This window comes from Ptychodera flava, chromosome 5 (assembly GCF_041260155.1).
Source record: "Ptychodera flava strain L36383 chromosome 5, AS_Pfla_20210202, whole genome shotgun sequence".
Lineage (NCBI taxonomy): Eukaryota > Metazoa > Hemichordata > Enteropneusta > Ptychoderidae > Ptychodera > Ptychodera flava.
Genome location: NC_091932.1, coordinates 34,395,549 through 34,414,888, shown reverse-complemented (window position 1 = coordinate 34,414,888; position 19,340 = coordinate 34,395,549). Strand labels below are relative to the sequence as shown.

The 19,340-nt window shown below is 38.0% G+C and overlaps 1 protein-coding gene across 1 annotated transcript; it reads right to left on the bottom strand.

Moving 5' to 3' along the window:
• Positions 1–537: 537 nt before the first annotated feature.
• On the bottom strand, positions 538–19,101 carry LOC139133695 (short transient receptor potential channel 1-like). The gene is made up of 10 exons (XM_070700456.1): positions 18,738–19,101; positions 9,261–9,391; positions 8,323–8,796; positions 6,950–7,304; positions 6,075–6,217; positions 4,963–5,609; positions 3,972–4,176; positions 2,406–2,558; positions 1,988–2,023; positions 538–1,586 (listed from the first exon to the last, which is right to left on the bottom strand). Exons 1-10 carry the CDS (start codon positions 18,934–18,936, stop codon positions 1,224–1,226), a joined length of 2,706 nt encoding a protein of 901 aa, XP_070556557.1. The 5' UTR covers positions 18,937–19,101; the 3' UTR covers positions 538–1,223.
• Between the last annotated feature and the right edge of the window lie 239 nt (positions 19,102–19,340).

Sequence of the window (19,340 nt, the reverse complement as noted above, 5' to 3'; positions counted from 1 at the left end):
TCTCTGGAAACGTTATTTTGTTAAGTTTTGCCATATTTGAGAAATCACATACACGGTGCAACAACCCTTGAAACTTGCAAAGAACTTTGTTGAAATTTTAGGTGTACTTGCAGCAGAAAACAATTACATTTCCTATCTTTTACCGGAGTACTTTGAAAAATAACGTTTTAGACTTTCAAACACAATATAATGTATATATATATATATATATATATATATATATATATATATATATATATATATATATATATATATATATATATATATATATATATATATATATATATATATATATATACGATGTTGTTGTTGATAAATGAATTTTGGTCAGGACCAAATTCTGGTCATGGTAGCCAACTAAATTACAAGACATTTACACACATACAGGCAGTATTGACAAGACGAACAATCGATATTTCGACTTAGGTGTCAGGGTAAAACGACAAAATTCTATGACAAACTGCCTAAAAATAATGAAAAATGCATCAAAATCACAACTGGTACAGCTTAAATAACAAAATTTGCTTCAAAATATTTACAGACAGATACTATTTATTACACTATGTACCAAACTATGATGACTTGCGTTAACACTTACTTTAGTAAAATTCAAAGAACGTTTCATGCATGCAGTAACCCTATAAGATTCAGTGCTGGACTTATTGTCTAAGCGCCATAACCTTTCCTTTGTATTACCAACATTGTTACTCTAATACTATGACATACGAAGAATGTCTTAAGGCAGTATGCGCCTCGAAAGTGAAAAACTTAAACTTTTGCTCAGACTTTCCTTAAGGAATCTTTCAACCATTCTCTTTCAAAATCAAGAATGAAAATTGGGCTCACCGTGCAAATTTTGGTACTAGAGAAACAAATAACCCAAGATTTACCGATATTTAAAATTCAAAATTGCTGCCATCACTGTGTTACCTCTATGGAGAAAAATAGAATTTTCGAATTTCGAAAAATTAAGCCGGTGAAAAGTTTCCTTACACCAAGAGCATTAAAATGACCCCCACAAGTGGTATATCCGAAAAGAATTGTAAAAGTTTTGCGAGTCCGAATATCTGTCCCCGAGGCGTGTTCTACCTTAAAGGTAAACAAAATTTTATTTTCCTTAATTTGGAGTCCAGTCGTATATTACTGACAATATCACAATGAATAAAAACATAGATACAGTTTGTGTTCATAAAATAAGTTCTTTCATCCATTGAATCTTTCATTTATGTTTCTGAATTGTGATCCTCGTCACTCGAGTCTCCAAAAAATCGAATAGATTCGTCTTCGGTGCGACCGGCAGCCGCAATAAACGTCTCTGTTCTAATTGGAAGCAACTTTTCAGCATTTGCAATGGCCGTTTTCAAGGATCTCGTTATGTCGTCAGTTTCGGCGTCTTCAACCTCGTCGCATACTGCACCCTGGATGTTGCTAAGTTTGCTGCTCAAGCTGTCCAGTGTTGAGGAAATGCCGTACTGCAAGTCGAGCATGCTCTGTTTCAGTTTCAGCATGGTGGGATACAGGGAATCGCGTTCTTCTTGTAACAGTTTGTCGAAGACATACCGATCAACGATTTTCTGTGTCAGTATCTGACAGTGAACAACACATGCAAACTGATATGAGTGGACAATTTGACATTAAGGAGCTTGGAAGATTTTGGGATAAAATTGATCAGGCGCCTAAAAAATTGTTGTGAAATACATCAAGAAATCACAGACTAAATTAAAGAGGATATAAATCCCCCCGGCCTTTCGAGAAATAAATACATAATGAGATTAAGCTAGTTGGATATCCACAACTTCTCGAAAAATAAGTTTCTTCTTGTTTCCAAGGATATCAAAGTTTCCTCCCCTATCTTGAAAAGACGGCGACTTCGTTGTCGTTTCTATAGTTACAGATACACAGTATTGTCCCTTAGAGAGAGAGAGAGAGAGAGAGAGAGAGAGAGAGAGAGAGAGAGAGAGAGATGGGGGAGATTGATTAAACTCACCTTATACGTTGTAGGCACGTTAGTCCTTTGCAGTAACTGCAATGAAGAACAAAGACTCTGTAGCGAGGACTAGAAAGAGTGGTATTTCTCTGGATGACAGCGCTAACAAATTGCCATGTGAGTATAATAATGTTGAATTGAAATGTAAAGGGAACAGTTTGAAAGTTTTGTTTCGGGGTCACAAGAAACGTCCAACGTCTTGTTACTGAAATGAACAGTGAAACGTGCCGTCATAAGACTGAAGTATACATATTACATGAAGCAAGTTAACAATTTTATTTATTTCTGTGTTTATAAAATCTCGATAATTCCATGTATAGCAAACATCCATTTTCATTAATTGATTGATTGAAAAAACTTTCGCAACATGATGCCATTATTTTATTATTGCTAACTGCTGGGATCGTCGAGCGCTCACCTTTGCTTCTTTCCGTGTTGACTTCTTCACTAATTTCCCAAGGCAAACCATAACTTGTAGCAGGTTAAATGGGGGCGCCAGGGCCGCCGAATCCTCGAAAAATGACAACCAGAGCAACGACCTCGAATACTTCCATTCCATATCGGCATCGCTCTGCAAGTTGAACAATATAATGTTTTCTGTTTATCAGCCTGTATAATGAATACCTTACTTCAGAATAAAATTTACATAACCGAAGTCACCATCAGCAGAAAAACCTTCATTGTGGAAATGTCTTGAGATCAGATTTGGTTTCGAGTTTCATTCCATGTCATGGATCTATTCTTTTTAATTTTTGCAATGAACACGATTGGAACTAATTTGGGATAATTGGATTGGCGCAATTTCTCAAGAATTTTAGAAATTTGTCTAATATTACCCCATATTTGCTTATCATCTTTAAAATTTTATTCAAAATTTATGATGCTGTTGAAATGTTATTGGTAAGAATCAGCGCATGATAGTATCTAATGCAATATTGTTCAAAACATAGGAACAATATTTATATTTGAATGAAAATGTGTGAGCTTGTCTATGGTTTCTTCATTACTGAAATACTAGTACTAATCTCAGTTTGTCACTTTTCCTCGACCAAAATGAAGTTTTTGATTGATTTACAGTTAAGTCAGTCAGGGTCATTTAAAATGTGCCCTGACTCAATTTAATGTTTATGAAGCCTTAAATTTACGAAAAAGTCAGGGGCATTTCAAAAGTGCCCTGACTCAAAAGTCGTCAATTAGAGGAATTTTAAGCATTTTGTCTCGTTTCTTCGGTACATTTACACAAAAATCAACATGTTTTCATAAAAATGAATCCGATGAAAGAGGTATGCAATAATCATTGTGTTTTCATTGTTTTTTAGATGAGAACAATATTTCAAATTTTACACTATTCTATCATTTTGTAAAATTTCGGCTGTAAAAATTTCGATTTCGTTACATTTTCCTAATAATTACTCTCATCCAATTTTCCCAAAATAGTTCCAATCGTGTTAAATATTGCAATGTTATATTTAAAAATGAGTTCATATCTGGACAGACATTAAATCGTAATGAGAGGAAAAGGTTTCTCAGCATGCAATGACAGAACGTGCCGTCAAGAAAGACGCCTTTCGATGAGGGATAGAAATAGAAAGATGATTGAGCCAGTAATTAATTTAAGAAAATATTTTGTGAAACAAAACAACAAAAGGCATCCTTTTAACATTATTTACATTATCACAGCACTGCATACTTGTCAGTCATGTTTCCATATGGACAGGCTAACAATCTCTCTCTCTCTCTCTCTCTCTCTCTCTCTCTCTCTCTCTCTCTCTCTCTCTCTCTCTCTCTCTCTCTCTCTCTCTCTCCTCTCTCCTCTCCCTCCCTCCCTCCCTCCTCCTCTCCCTCCCTCTCTCTCTCTCTCTCTCTCTCTATCTCTCTCTCACTCTCTTCTCTCTCTCTCTCTCTCTCTCTCTCTCTCTCTCTCTCTCTCTCTCTCTCTCTCTCTGATTTGACCCATTCCGTAAAGGATATTCAATGAACCTACCTCGATCAGCTGGTAAGTGTGGCTCATCATGGCTATCAGTACGTTCAGTAACACAATAACAGCGAGCACGTGATAAATAGCAAAAAGAACATTAGCTACAGCCTCGGTGAACCAGCGATCAGTCCAGCTGTCTCCAACTTGCAGTGTGCTGATATGAGTCATACCAAATAGCGTCCAGAAGAGTGTGACAACAGACCTAGGCATACTGAAAAGTATCGAATGAATATAAGAAAAGCTCATTGAGAAAGTGGGCATTGTCATTTTAAATCGTTGTTTCAACATTAAATTACCACATAAATGATTGGGTCGTGTTTGCCAGGTAAAAGGCCTTCAAGTGAGTGGATTCGGAAGATACAAGACAATAAAACGTTCTTTGATTATGAACTTGTATGAGAAAGTATAAACCCATGACATGAAAATCTTGGTAAGGCGATGCTAGTATGTATGGCCTAGGTGCACATCAAATGACAACATTTGAAACAATGCTTTAATAAAAATTACCTCGATTGTTTGACATTAGGAATTGGTCACTCTGTTGTCCCGGCTCTTGTAATGTATTACTCTCTTTATTGCTAATATTTGCTATGTGCATAGAATTCGTATATCTTTTATAACGCGAATTTACGAGGTGCAATTTTTAGTGTTCGTAAATATGCGTGTAATAATGCACAGCTGTTCATCGTTTTGCAGCATATGCATTGTTGTTATGCGTCATAGTGAACAATAATACTTGTTTTATTGTACTGTAAATGGGCCGGGTTCGAGGCTATGAGTGGGACGGTCCCGAGACGAGGCCACCTAACAGTTAATCACAATAGGCTTCGACCTTAGAGCGTTCACAAAGCTATGGTTCCCGCCAACGAATAGCAACAGTGGCAGACAAAGCACAAAGTTTGGGTGTGTTTTTGTCAGGTCTCTGGCAAGTCATACAGTTTGCGATCCATGTCATTATAAGATTGATCTGAGAGGCTACTGAAAGTTTGTGTCCTACCTTGTGTATAGGTGATCCGAGCAATTTTCATTGTCTTCGCATTGCACTCGAGCATATAGGTAAAACAGTTGATGCATCCCCACAGAAAAGGCGAATAGAAGCACCGTAAAAATGACGAGAAATTTGCAGATAGCGCCTCCCATGCGACCAAATGATATCTGCATCGGGCCGATCTGGAAGTGGACCACTGTCATCCTCGCCAACTTCAAGAAGCTGAAAACTTTTGCAATCGCCAAGATGCCTTCTGCAAGAAGAAATGGGTGGGTTGCTTCCATGTTGTAGAGCGGAACATCCAGATTGCTTCGAGAATGCTTCCTTTCCCCGCGGTCATGGTAGTGAATCACACCCCGACGATAGCGGGCGTTCATCACTTCTTCATCTTCAGGAGATTGACTTGTGGTCACGTCCTCAACTCTGAACGAACACTCAACGTTTCCGCAGGCTTCTGCCTTGGAGCCAATGTTCGGTATAAGTTCTTTGGCGTCAGCGACCTCTGAAAACTTGTATTCACGCTGAAGTGGAATGTTACATTGGTTGCCATGGTTACAGTTAATTACCAGTGTTTTAATGAATACGTCATCACCAGCTGGCAGCGACATGTTACCTTTCACGTTCGAAGGACCGCGCATGTCCGAATTGACGTAAACCTATAGGAAAACATTCGCTGAATTAGAAAATTTAATTCAAAAAGTTATGCAGCGTGGAAATCGACAAGGACATAAGACATCCTTTACTTGGTTAAATTATTCATAGCAATTATTTATATGACCACGTGACGTCAGGCGACAAAATAACGTGTCTCGGAATTTTCAGGATGGGACGACACTTTTTTGTCACGAGCGAGTAACCTTCCCGCTCTGTCAACGCTATACACACTGCATGACTCACCAATACGTGATTGTAGTTTCTATCTTTGTTGCAATAGAGCTACAAACAAGCTCTCTCTCTCTCTCTCTCTCTCTCTCTCTCTCTCTCTCTCTCTCTCTCTCTCTCTCTCTCTGCGCGCATGCGTGCATAGAGAGTAGACTCTAACTTTGATGTGGAAAAATTATCTTGCATATAACTGAATATTCAATTCGTAAGAGAGTTCTTCAAAATGTACACCCACGCACCTCAATTCCGGCGAATATCCTCAAAATGATCCAAGACCAAAACAGAGCGAGTGTAAACAGGTCCAGAGCTTTAGACTGTTTGTTGAGACTTAAATAGTTTCTTCCTTTGGAACAGATTTCGTAAAACTCAAGACAGGTATATGCTGCAAAGTAAAGTATAATATGCTGATTTTTTTTACACTAAATTGAAGTGTCAGTAATTTCTATTTCCTATTTATGTCGAATGGGAAGTTTAAATATTTAGGGTCGAAACTCGCTGATGCGAAAGCGTTCACAAAAATGCTGCTGGCCGATGCATGAATGCTCTAGCAGATACCCGGAGGGTGATGCCTGTATAATGGAAAATAGGCCGGTAGCGCGGAACAATATGATATGCGATATCGGTATACATGTTTCATCCAAACTCTATATCGTCAAATTACGGTCACGTGGTAAGCATCACTTTGGGTCTGATATATGCAACGAGCCAGTTACCGGTTAACAGTTTGGACCTATGCTTACCGGGTAATATTGAAAGTGCTGTCTAAGCATTCGCATATTCTAGAACATTTTAAAGGAGACGACGGTGTTTACTTTGACCAAGACGAGTGATAGCAGAGGAATTTTGCGATATTGTAGTCGGAAAATTTGACGAGGTGTGTTACAACACTCATGGTAACAGCATACGTTAGTTTTGACTCGCCTGTCGATTAGACCGTTAATGGGGCAACTCTGAGGCCCTCCGGCAAACAAACATGTACCCGTGGTACAAGTCACTATGTGTGTAATGCCACCACTTTTTGACGCCCCTTTTCTGCTCTTCTCCTGTATTTACTTGTCAACAATTGTCGATTTTTCTGCCTATCATTTCAGTCTTTCTTCTTTAGAGAGCTTACCTATAACCCACAGGAAGATCAGAATCTCGACCACACTTGGGAACAGTGATACTATAGTGTCGCCTTGGTCTCCTGACAGCCTCGTTTTGGTATCCACGAAGACTTGCAGGGTCAAAAGCATCAGGAAGATCATTGTGGATGAGAGATGGCTGATGAATCGGACATACGGGACCTTCAGTAGCTTGCCTGGACGTGAGTTGCCGGCGATTGCGAAGCATATCGAGATGATCGGGTAACAGATTCCGAAGATACACGATAGAAGAAAAGCTTTACTTCTGCTAAACTTCTTCCATTGTGATAGGCCGTTGTACCATTTCTCCACCAGAAACTGCTGGCAGTGAGCATGTGCTACGAACTACACATAATGCAAAGAGAAATCAAAAGTTCACGTAAAAAATATATATAGCGTCACCAAAAACTCAATACGTCATTATTTAAATACTAGTATCGTGGTAATAACGCTCCTAAATGTGCACCATCAAAGGGATTAGTTCATTAATAAACACGATTGGAACTAATTTGGGATAATTGGATTGGCGCAATTTCTCAAGAATTTTAGAAATTTGTCTAATATTACCCATATTTGCTTATCATCTTTAAAATTTTATTCAAAATTTATGATGCTGTTGAAATGTTATTGGTAAGAATCAGCGCATGATAGTATCTAATGCAATATTGTTCAAAAACATAGGAACAATATTTATATTTGAATGAAATGTGTGAGCTTGTCTATAGTTTCTTCATTACTGAAATACTAGTACTAATCTCAGTTTGTCACTTTTCCTCGACCAAAATGAAGTTTTTGATTGATTTACAGTTAAGTCAGTCAGGGTCATTTAAAATGTGCCCTGACTCAATTTAATGTTTATGAAGCCTTAAATTACGAAAAAGTCAGGGGCATTTCAAAAGTGCCCTGACTCAAAAGTCGTCAATTAGAGGAATTTTAAGCATTTTGTCTCGTTCTTCGGTACATTTACACAAAAATCAACATGTTTTCATAAAAATGAATCCGATGAAAGAGGTATGCAATAATCATTGTGTTTTCATTGATTTTAGATGAGAACAATATTTCAAATTTTACACTATTCTATCATTTTGTAAAATTTCGGCTGTAAAAATTTCGATTTCGTTACATTTTCCTAATAATTACTCTCATCCAATTTTCCCAAAATAGTTCCAATCGTGTTTTAAGTGAACTGAAAATACAGTGTCCATGTAATAAGTTACAACTTCGCACGTGAGACCAGTCACTTACATTTTGAGAAACCTGATTCCGCATTAGAAACTTTAAAAAGACGGCGAATGCGAAATGTTGACGGTGACAGCGTTGGGATAATGTTTGCAGAATTAAGAGAATTTCTATGAACAATTACCTTTTTCTGTTCGTACTTAATTGCTGTGCTGATTTTTGCGGTGTCCTTCCTACGGCCAGAACAGTTAGTCATCACGATCTGCTGTTCATCACTATCTTTGACATAGTGCAATAGGTTTGCGGCGAAATTCTCGCATCTTTCCGCCATTTCCAGGTAATCGGAGCGGAATTCGAAGTCTACGACGCTGAGTTCCCGCATCTTGTTGCTCAACGTGAAGGCGTCTTTGAACGGATCTTCGCTGGTCAGGGACAAGAAGGCTTCGCTGGTGACCGCTTTATAGATGTTAATGGTACCAATGGAGTGCTCCAGAGAAAATTCGCGAGTCTTGAAGCTGAAACATTCTGGAAGTGGTACTTCGGCTCCCTGATCCAACAGCACTTTCAATATAGCATAGTTGTTTTGATGAGCGGCCAATATAACAGGTGTCATGTCTGCGTGGAAATCATCGTTTGTGCAATGGCAAGTTAAGCCGTCCTTGAGAAATGGAAAAGGTTATGTAGTCAACATTTAGTTGTTAGTTTCTTATATCTATACTTAATACGAGTACAAGTGTGTATGCATACATACATGCATGCATACATACATTCATACATACATACAGACATACATACATACATACATACATACATACATACATACATACATACATACATACATACATACATACATACATACATACATACATACATACATACATACATACATACGTACATACGTACACACAGACAGACAGACAGACAGGCAGACAGACATGCGCGATAGGAACGTACATAAATAGGCATGTAAGTCGGCATGTGCACTCATGCACGCAGATATAAGCATGTAAGGAGACTTTGTTTCAAAAGTGCATGAATTATTCGTAAAACATCGCCAGCAAATGCCATAGGAGAACATAAGACCTCCTTATTAAAAGCGATTGGTTGTTGTTATGTACATACCGGGAGTAAGTCTCTGAGCTTCAAACCGTTACAAATAATTTCCACGGCTGGCAGCATTTGGACATGGACAGCCCTCAGTAATATGTCATCAAGTTGCACTGCAGGGTGGTTCACCAAAATCTCTAGCATCACTGCAAGAAATTTAGTCAAATACAAAGACAACAGCATTGAGAAATTACAAGCATTCGCAAGAATTAGTCTAAAGAAAGGTATCGGGAAACTTTAATGAATATTGAGTATTATATCATACCAGTGTATTGATGGCGCAAATACAGCGATCTGATTGGTGAAGACGCAAAAAGAACCATGGTATATTCGCGATATACCACGGCTGGCAAATGCAAGAGCTCTCGGCAAAAGCAAAATTCCTTTTAGGACGTTCCATGCCAAAGTTTGCAATAAATCGCACCCACTTGATTTTGACCAGTTCACTTCATATATGTCGTTAACTAGACAAAATCTCGAAGTATACCGTTGGTTGGTGTGCTTTATTGCTTAAATATCTATGCTTTATCAGGTTTGCAAGACATACGACAGATGTCAACTTTTAAATGTTTGTTTCTCACCGTTTTAACCAGGAATATTTCTAACTGTCATTATTATCTATGTGCCACTCAAGTTAGTATGCGCCTCGAAATTTAAAGACTCAATCTTTTCCTTAAACTTAAAATGCTTTCATTCATGCTGTTTTAAAATCATAAATGAAATCAGGAGTCATCGTGCAGATTTTGGTTAAGGGTAATCGAAATTTTTTAAAATTCAAAATGGCCGCCGTCTCTGTGTTAACTCTATAGAAATTAAATTTTCGATTTTCACAAAAATAAGACGGTAAACACAAGTATGGGTAAGGACCTGTCATCACTTACTACTGGGGGGGAGTCGGAGGACTGACGGAGGATAACGAGAAGATGATGAACAGTACAGGGGCTATTCATAAACGATTAAGAATCAGAGTTACACAAAACTTTTTGGAGTTTTGAAAATTGTAAACATGCGAACAACCGAGAATTGAGTCATGACATGTTAGTCTCTATTCAACAGAAAGAAATCTCTGTAGGTCTGAAGACAACTTGCGTGTCCAATAGCCTGACTTACAAATTGTGTTATCTATACCGACCGATAACAGATTATTGGCATATAAATAACATAACTTGGCATATGTATTATATCAGAATATACACCTACTATCTGTTGAAGTATGTGGAAAATGTGAATTTTTACTAGGTAAATAATTACCTGTCACTTACAAGTTTTTTATAGTTTCGCAAGTACACACTAAGATCTTCGATACATCGTTGGCGCAAGATTGTCTCATCAGAAAATTTACCCACAAGATTACAATTTCAATGGAAAACAATGGGTTATCACACCTCCATAATCCTTTTACAGACTGACAAAGGCGATCCCTGGGATCGCCAAAACGGCCTTTAAGAGTCGTACGAATTTATTCGCGATTTTTTGAACCCAAGGTAAGCCTAAAGACTTTCTTTTTAGGGAAATAATGGGGTCCTCGCAAATCCATGAAAATGTACTAGTGAAGTTGTCGATGTTTCCTAGGCTCCGACGACGACCTTAAGGTGTTCTCTTACCTGGAACCTACAAGGGCAATTGAAAGCCAGGGTCAAGCGGCTGTAACGATTATATGGATATAATTCTTTCGTATAGGACATTGATTGAGTGCGTTGAGACTCTGAGAATAGTTTAAAGAGTAGTTTAGTTTAGGAACGATTTCAGCCCTCCCACGCCGGTTCTATTCGAGCATGGGGATGCTCTGTTAAACATGAGAATTCGAGATAATTTTGAAACAAATAGGATGCCATGATCGTTTATTTAAAGTTTCGCCCGTTGAAAACTGGGAGATTTTTGTTTGAAAGCATTCTTCCTGCTACTTTGTAGACGTTAAAGGTACACGGTCACCGTAAATTTGCATATTCCATATATGGTAAAGGGGCGGGGCTTAGCGTACGACCCTGTACCACCTGTAGCTGTCAATCCTCCTTATTCGATACGTGAAAGCTCATGCAGACGACTCTGCTAAGTACGCCATGGCTTGTCGTGTGGGGCGGCCTCCCGCGTAAAATCTGTGATTGGCTGTTGAAAAGTAGGTGACCGAATACCTTTAAGGAAGAGTCGGGAACATGCAACAAAGTAGAGTTCCCACGTAGCTGTTCACAAGCGATTTCTCGGCAAGTGGAAGCTTAATGAGACGGATATGGACAGATGGAGACGGACAGCTTTTTATCATAACTGTTCGGGAGAAAATTTACTCTTTCACTCTGTTGTCGCTCTTTTGCTGAGAAAAAAGGCAAGGTCGATGGGAAATCAGTGTCGATTGTTTGGGCGGTTTACCGACGGGGATGACAAAATGATTCCGCGAGGAGAAGACAGTAAGCAGATTGCATTGGCAAGGGCGAGTTTATCATGTGGACGCGCGAAAAGGGGCAATCTTTTGAATAGTCTAGTGGACGGCCGACTTGAATCATCCATGTCACTCCAGGGCGAGTGAACATACGATATGGAAGACATATAGGACCTAAAAGAACACAAGATTCCCCCCCCCCCCCAGAATGCCGAGTCAAAACGATTCAATAGCTACACGTTCCGAGGAATATTACTACACTGTAGCAACAGTTCCACGTTTACTTTATTCGACAGGCTGCTACTAATGGATTCATTTGTTAATAAGCTTTAATTCCAGAAATTAGCATTCCAATTTTTTCTTTAAGATTAAAAGGATTAAGGGTCTAAACTGTAGAAATGGATTTCATTTACAAATGCTCAACTAGGAGCTTATGAATCAAAATGAAAAAAGTCAATAAATATTATCTCGTATGGTTTTATCTGTACTTTTCGCTTATCGGTATTGATGTGTGACATCAAACGTGGACTTTATAATCGGCCAGCGAAGGCAGATAAATCGTCCAGGGAGATAAACCTGCACATCTTCTTATGATCAGATATATTCAGTGACAAGAGTTCACAGTACGCAATATCCCGTTCTGCTCTAGTTATTAAGTGATGATGATCATGATGATGATGATGATGATGTGATGATGATGATGATGACGATGATGATGAAGATGACGATGATATTGATGATTTATTTTACTACCCATTAAGCAATGGTCGAGAACATATCATCCTTCGATAGTTAGTCCTTCACTCTACTCTTATGCGGGTTACAAAGTCACGAGCATCCGATAATGAGTCCGGTAGCTCAAGTACTGTTCCTCGGTCCCTTCTCCAATCTTAAAAACAAACATGATTTTACCTCGCATGGAGGCCTCTTTAGTAGGTGTCTTAAGAAGCAGTAGCCTAAATATTCAAACATTATTTATCTCACTTATTGCGAGCAGGGCGATATACGATTTATATATATATATATATAGAGAGAGAGAGAGAGAGAGAGAGAGAGAGAGAGAGAGAGAGAGAGAGAGAGAGAGAGAGCTACCGGTGGTGGAACAAATTTGTTATTAATTAATTAATCAATTTATTTATTTATTTATTTGTTTATTTGTTTATTTATTTATTTATTTATTTATTTTAATGCATTGACGTTAAATGGTATTATCTGGTAAGGGTTAACACTTCTTAATTAATTGATTACTTTATTCTCCCTCATGATAATTTATTGTGTTGCTTACTTTAGATGAGTGTCACGGAAAAAAGCTGGGTAACTAAGAGGTTGAATTTTAGGGTTGTTTAAACAAAGAATTGGCAAATTACTGAATAGTCGAGAAAATTTCAAATTACTTGCCTTATAGTTATAAAATTGGTTGCGGGTAATACAAACACAGAATGGAGAGAGAGGCAGACAGACAGATAGACAGACAGACAGACGGACGGACAGACGGAGACAGACAGACAGAGACGGACAGACAGACAGACAAGCGACATAAACACAGAAAATCAGAGAGACATACAGATACCGACGGACCGACAGAAAGACAGAAAAACGAAACGGACACAAGGCTACGGACCGCAAGAGAAAGACAATCAATCAGACAGACAGACAGACAGACAGACAGACAGACAGACAGACAGACAGACAGACAGACAGACAGACAGACAGACAGAAAAGTGAGCTACCTTTTTTGTTTGAAATGATTTATCACCAGTCCCTGCTGAAAGTCGTGATGTTTGACGTATGTCAGATCTGACATTAAATAACCTTAGAAAATAAAGAGAAATGTGCCGTTACATCAAGACAAATTTGCATCAAAAGATCTGCTTCGTTTAAAAACGTTTCCCATGGGTTTCAAGGTCTGTCTAATATTGGTAAGCTGCTTTCTCTCCGACTCTCTAATTTCCTAGGAGAGAGCATCTTCAAAAGTCTGCCCGGCTGCTGTATGTGTTTGTGTCTATCAACTACCGTGTCTGATCCTAATCCGTTTGTCATGCTGAAATTTCGAGTATTCTTTTTGTCAACACAGCTTGTATGTGTGTAGTGATCAAATTTTTATTGTTTATAAATGAATTCTAGTCCGGACTTGAATACAATTTTCAACAATAACGATGGAGATTATACTCATTATAGGCTGTGTTGATATGCTAAATACTTGGCATTAAATTACAGTTTAGGGATTCAATGCAGAAAGTGTAGGGAAACCACGAAACGAAAATTCTGAAAAAATAGCCAAAAGATACAGCCTATGGAGCTTTAAGTAATAGAGGCTGATTTTATACAACTTCTACTCCCTCCTTTGTAGTAACTTCATCGACGGATAAGTTCAACATATCACCAATGGTGATTATGTAAATATTCGTTTTAGGCCTACGATCATGATACAAGTTATGAAAATACGAAATGGTCCATGAGCACAGGGTAGACGAAGTACGTATTATATGGTCGGCATTTGTCGCATCGAGACGTCGCCGAAAGGCATATGCTGTAATACGTGATAATATGTCAACCTTCCTAATTTTCACTAATGTTTAGTACATTCAATTTAAATGATTATGCTGTTTGCGGTCGCATTGAACTAATAAATCTGAGATGATATTTCCCGAAGGGGGCTGGATTTCATTTTGAGCGAATATTTTACAACAGAAAGGTGCACTTAATATCTGTCAGGCATTAATCATACCGGGTTCCGTTGCAGTAAGAGCCCAAGCAGCAAAAATATCACCTTGTCGTTTCATTTCCTTTAATCCTGTTGACCTTTTGTGAACTATAAACATAGATAAAATCAAATAGAATAACATTTTAACGGCCAAATTTTGGCTATAGTGTCCCTAAAGTGTAATTTAACCAACCATCGTCTCGTAATGAGGTTTTCATATTTGAGCTTTATGTTTGTTTATTAAATCTATCACTAATTCAGGATGTTGTCGGTATCATTGCAAACTACATAAACTAATGATCTAATATTTGACATTTGCTCAGCCATAAACACACAGATACATAATTTCCAACTTATCGGTTTTCTTACTGTGTAATTTATTTTCCGACAATTGTCAAATCATATCAGACCATCGATACATTATTGGCTCAGACGAGAATCTAAAAATAATTGGAGCGCTCACGCAGAACGGAATGCTGATCTAGGGACTGGCAGGTATGAAAGCTATAATCGTTCAGTACAATATAAAAATAAAACATTTAAAACATGCAACCAATACTTAGTTTTGAAAGCTTTTTTATTGGGTTTCCCGAGTGAATTTAGCCCTCTATTTGTTAATATTATCGGGATTTTTTAGCAGTTTGTTTAGCACGTTGTTTACAAAACAATCACAGTTTATATTAGTTAATAGGCATTCTAAATTCACTGTATCTTTGTTAGGGGACATTTTCAAAACTATGGTCCTTTGAGATAGGTTAGTGCGTTGAAACTTTGAGGATGTATCACTAAACCTCCTCACTGCAAACGTCAATTTTTCCCTTCCTCCACGTAACTTGACGGGGTTTCGTATGGGCTATGGTATCTACAAGACATCGTCTCGAAAGAATGGCTAAAGTCTCACGAGACAGGGCAGCACATCATCTACGTCTTTGAGGATGTCGCAGTCTTCAGGTTGTTCGTTTTGGTTAAAAGACGCAGATATCGAAATGCTATTTTGAGAGTTTGCCAATAGACCGAGACATTGAACGCTTGAGTCTCGCGAGATATAACATTGACAGAAAATAATATGATCTCCATACTAATATGTTTATATCCACGTATAGAGAGAAACAAGATACGTGATGTCCCTCGTAATAATCCCATAAATTCTCGTTTGGATTCGAACTCAACGTACGGCACCCAGTAACGTACACGTAGCAAGGACATCGCAGTCAAACCGCCCGGCTAAATCCAAACTCTTAAAAAAAGCGATTCAATAACCGAGCTATTGCGTTGCAATGTTTCTGACTGCAACCCCTCCACACGCTCCACATGCTCACTATCGTACATCGCATACAGAATTTCATTCGAAGCGATGAATACACCACTAAACTGGCCATAGCTTCCGGGACAATTCTGTCAAACAGCAGTACTATCTACCCAGGGTAGAAAATCCAGTCGAATTCCCAATCGGATTGGAACTCACAACGCACGGCACGCAGTCGTCTAACGAGGACATAACTGTCAGTTCTGAGTGAGTTCTTGAGGTCAGTTAACGCATTAATAACCGTGCCATTGTCTGCAAGGACATATCATTAGAAACTGCAAAAATAATTTTCTATACAAAAAAGCGATAGAAAATTAAACATCAAAAGGACAAAAGATTCATCTGAACATCAAAAACGCTTTGAGTCAGGATTAGGATACGTCATGAAACCATGCTAATTGTTTGTTTGAAATTCACACTGAGTATATAGTTCTACGTGACTGACAACAAGTGTCCACGATGATAATTTATGTGCAATAGTTTTACATATAGAATTGTTAGTGGTTGTAGTTCACATCTTATCCCTGACACGTATCACTTTACACACTGACACGTACCAATGTCTCTGTGTGTATGTATTCAAATCGCATCGCTGGTTTTGTTATAAAGTGTCATTTAATCTTATTGACGATGTTCCCACTCTTCGTCGTTAGTTTGTGACTATTGTTTGTCCAATTACAAATACAATACTGTTATTTTTAATTTTATCTCAAAGCACCAATCAATGAATATTGAATCAATCCAATAAACGCTTTTACAGGTCAAACATGACTTTCATAAGGACACAAGTGTATTGTCTAAATGTGACGATGATTCACCCTGCACTTTTTGTAATATTCCATATTTACATCTGTGCTGGGATATGTTCGACCTTGTATTCCTGTGTAGATGTCTTTTGTCACATTTTAACTGTACAGATAGTGTATCTTTCTTTGGTCTCGACGTTCCTCGTTCTGGTGCCAGAAGAAGGGGCCTTATGTACATACCACATATTAATGTCGATCTTACAAACAGAGGGGCCATTGGTCGCATGTCCCGCTTATTTTATTCACTTAACAGTAATATTGATGTCTTTTGCGATTTTACCGTAATTGAACAAAACAAAAATCTTCGCGGTCTTGTCTCTGTGATTTTAATCTGTTGTAAGTTTCTTGTGTGTAGTTTCGTCATATTAAATCTTGTCTTTTATGAGGTTGATATTTTTATATTTAAAATATAAATTTTCCGTGAATGGCTACCAACTGGCGCTGTTGACGAGAACTAAATAAAATATGAAAAACATGATATTTTATCAAACATAAAAATTGAACAAGGTATTTCCCTAAAAGTTTTACTTTAGAACATTTTCCTTCCTTTAAAAGGTAAATGCGTTCTTAAACTGTTCCGTCTGATGCTTTTCCTTATGACGAGAACTTGGAATATTTCGGTGAACTTTGAGAAGATGTACGGTCGCGGTTTAGAAAATCGTCTCAGTCATTGGCTCGGGGTTTCTGTTTTGAGCTTACGAAGTCGGAGTTTATTAGCGCTTAGAGTCCACTACAATGCACAATGCTGATCTCCAAGCTAGTTTACTCTCTAGCAGTTGATTGAATATCTCTCTTCGCACATCTAAATATCCTCGCCAAATATTTTCACAGTGTCGCATAATCCACATTCGTATCTCTAACTACATTTGCCCGAGATTGCAAAACGGCTTCATCGCCTGTGCGCTATAACAGAAAACCAAACGAGCTTCAGTAAGCTTTCATTTTATCAATTTTTACACCATGATGGCACAATAGAATAATTCTGTTCAACGCCCATGTCATCTATTTATGCAGCAAATGAAATTTGCCGGCAAACTGCTAAAAATGAATCGAGCTATAATGATATGGTAACATGTTGTTGGTGAATATATTACACCTAAATTAGCCAAACAGTGGAAACACGAACTCATTGAAGAATGGTCCTTACAAATGTTATGTCCTTGTCCAAAACCTTCTATTTGAAATCATTAAATGGACAGTTTATGCCTGCTGTTTTTGAGGATTTTAGTACGTTGTTGAGTTGTGCCGACATCCTACACGGGATACACAGAGACGGAACATCGTGGCATAGCCATGAAATTACTATAACAGTTGAGACACACTGATAGAATGTGTTTCCATTTCGTTGATATATACATCAATGGATATTTATGTCGTTATGATAACGAGAGAGCTCAATTCACATTTCCAGGAATATTTGATAAGTATCTTATCTTTCAATATGCATACGTTAGTAGGTTTGTTTAAATCCTCCCTTTTTATTGCAAAAAGGAAACGTATAGATTTATATTACCTACCCTTTTAAGGTCAACCCTTAAACATGATAAAACAGTAGATAGCGCTCCTCTTTAAATTTTAGATCTAACAAGATGATAGTAAGATGAAGATAAGCCAGACTTGAACTAGGGCTGATTATATTGCTCGACACACTGAAATACCCTGGAGGGTATTCGCTATCTCTTTGTGATATTTACAATGAGGTCACACTTTTTCACGCTATCAGTGGAGCGTGGTCGTTTTACCAGTACTGGACAAGCCTTTAGAGGGTTTTAAGTATTGCGGGAGTGCGATGTAGCCGCTTATTGTCACCTTATATCTAGTTCAATGCCAATGGTGTTTTACGTGAATAGGTAAAGCGGAACGATAAGAAGATACCTATGAACGATATTGATAATTCAAGACGTACTGTCAATTTTAATTCATTCGCATTGAATTGTTGTTGCAAATAATATTGATTCTGCATGTACCTACTTTTAAGTGGGCAACTGTTATCAAATTACATATGGCCGGGCCTGGACTTTTTACGACTCAAAGCGGCTAAAAACGAAATTCAGAATTAAGTGGGTATACGTGGACAAGAAAGGAACATCTCATTAGAAATGAAACGGTCGCTTTGGAAAAATGAGACACACCTGCATAGTACAGTGTACAATAAGCGTCATGATATCGTACCTCTGCCTGCAACAGTTATATTGAATAAACAGTTCTTACTAAACTGAATTGCTGTATTTGTTCCTCTGTAGATTAAATTAATCATCTCAAATGTTACCTGTATAGCAAAAACAAGTCTCGTTTAGCTTACCCAAATTTGCGTTTTGTAAGGCTATCGTTAGGGCACCTCTCCCGGTTTTATCAACACAGTTAACGTTGAAGCATTCCGATCTATCCAACGCCATGAGAACACCCGTTTTTTCTCCTCTATCCACAAGATCCAGGAATATGTTTTCCAACACGGATCGGACAGAGGCAGGATCCACCGCCGTTGCATCTTCTCCACTCATTGCTTGCTATCGACAAATCCAGAAATAAGCTGAGAAAATGGAAATGACGTCGACGCGAATCTTCAAGTTGCTTGTATTAACTCAGTACCAGGACTAATACTCCGACAGGTTGCATGTACTTACGGGGATATGACGGGGAGCTTGGGAAGGTAGGGTTTTCAATTCGATTATGTATGCAAATTAATTTTGAATATTTTATACCATGGACAGTTTATAAACTGACAGGGGGTAATCACCGTGAACAAATTTTACGATTGACATTTCACATCCGTATTTTTCTTTAATTTGTTCGTTGTGGATAGAAAGATATATTCTTCAAATTGTTGCGATGATTACATGAAAAACTTTACTTGTAATCGTAGTTAGTCGTAATACATACAAATTGGTCGTTCGTGACCACAGTA

What these genes read in the sequence shown, in the direction of transcription:
- LOC139133695 (XM_070700456.1), bottom strand. Translation starts at nt 18,936, where the DNA reads ATGAGTGGAGAAGATGCAACGGCGGTGGATCCTGCCTCTGTCCGATCC. An exon ending in GATCTTCCTGTGGGTTATAG is followed by an intron (nt 6,218 to 6,949) that starts GTAAGCTCTCTA and finishes TTTACTTTGCAG; the next exon opens with CATATACCTGTCTTGAGTTT. An exon ending in CAACACGGAAAGAAGCAAAG is followed by an intron (nt 2,024 to 2,405) that starts GTGAGCGCTCGA and finishes TCTTCATTGCAG; the next exon opens with TTACTGCAAAGGACTAACGT.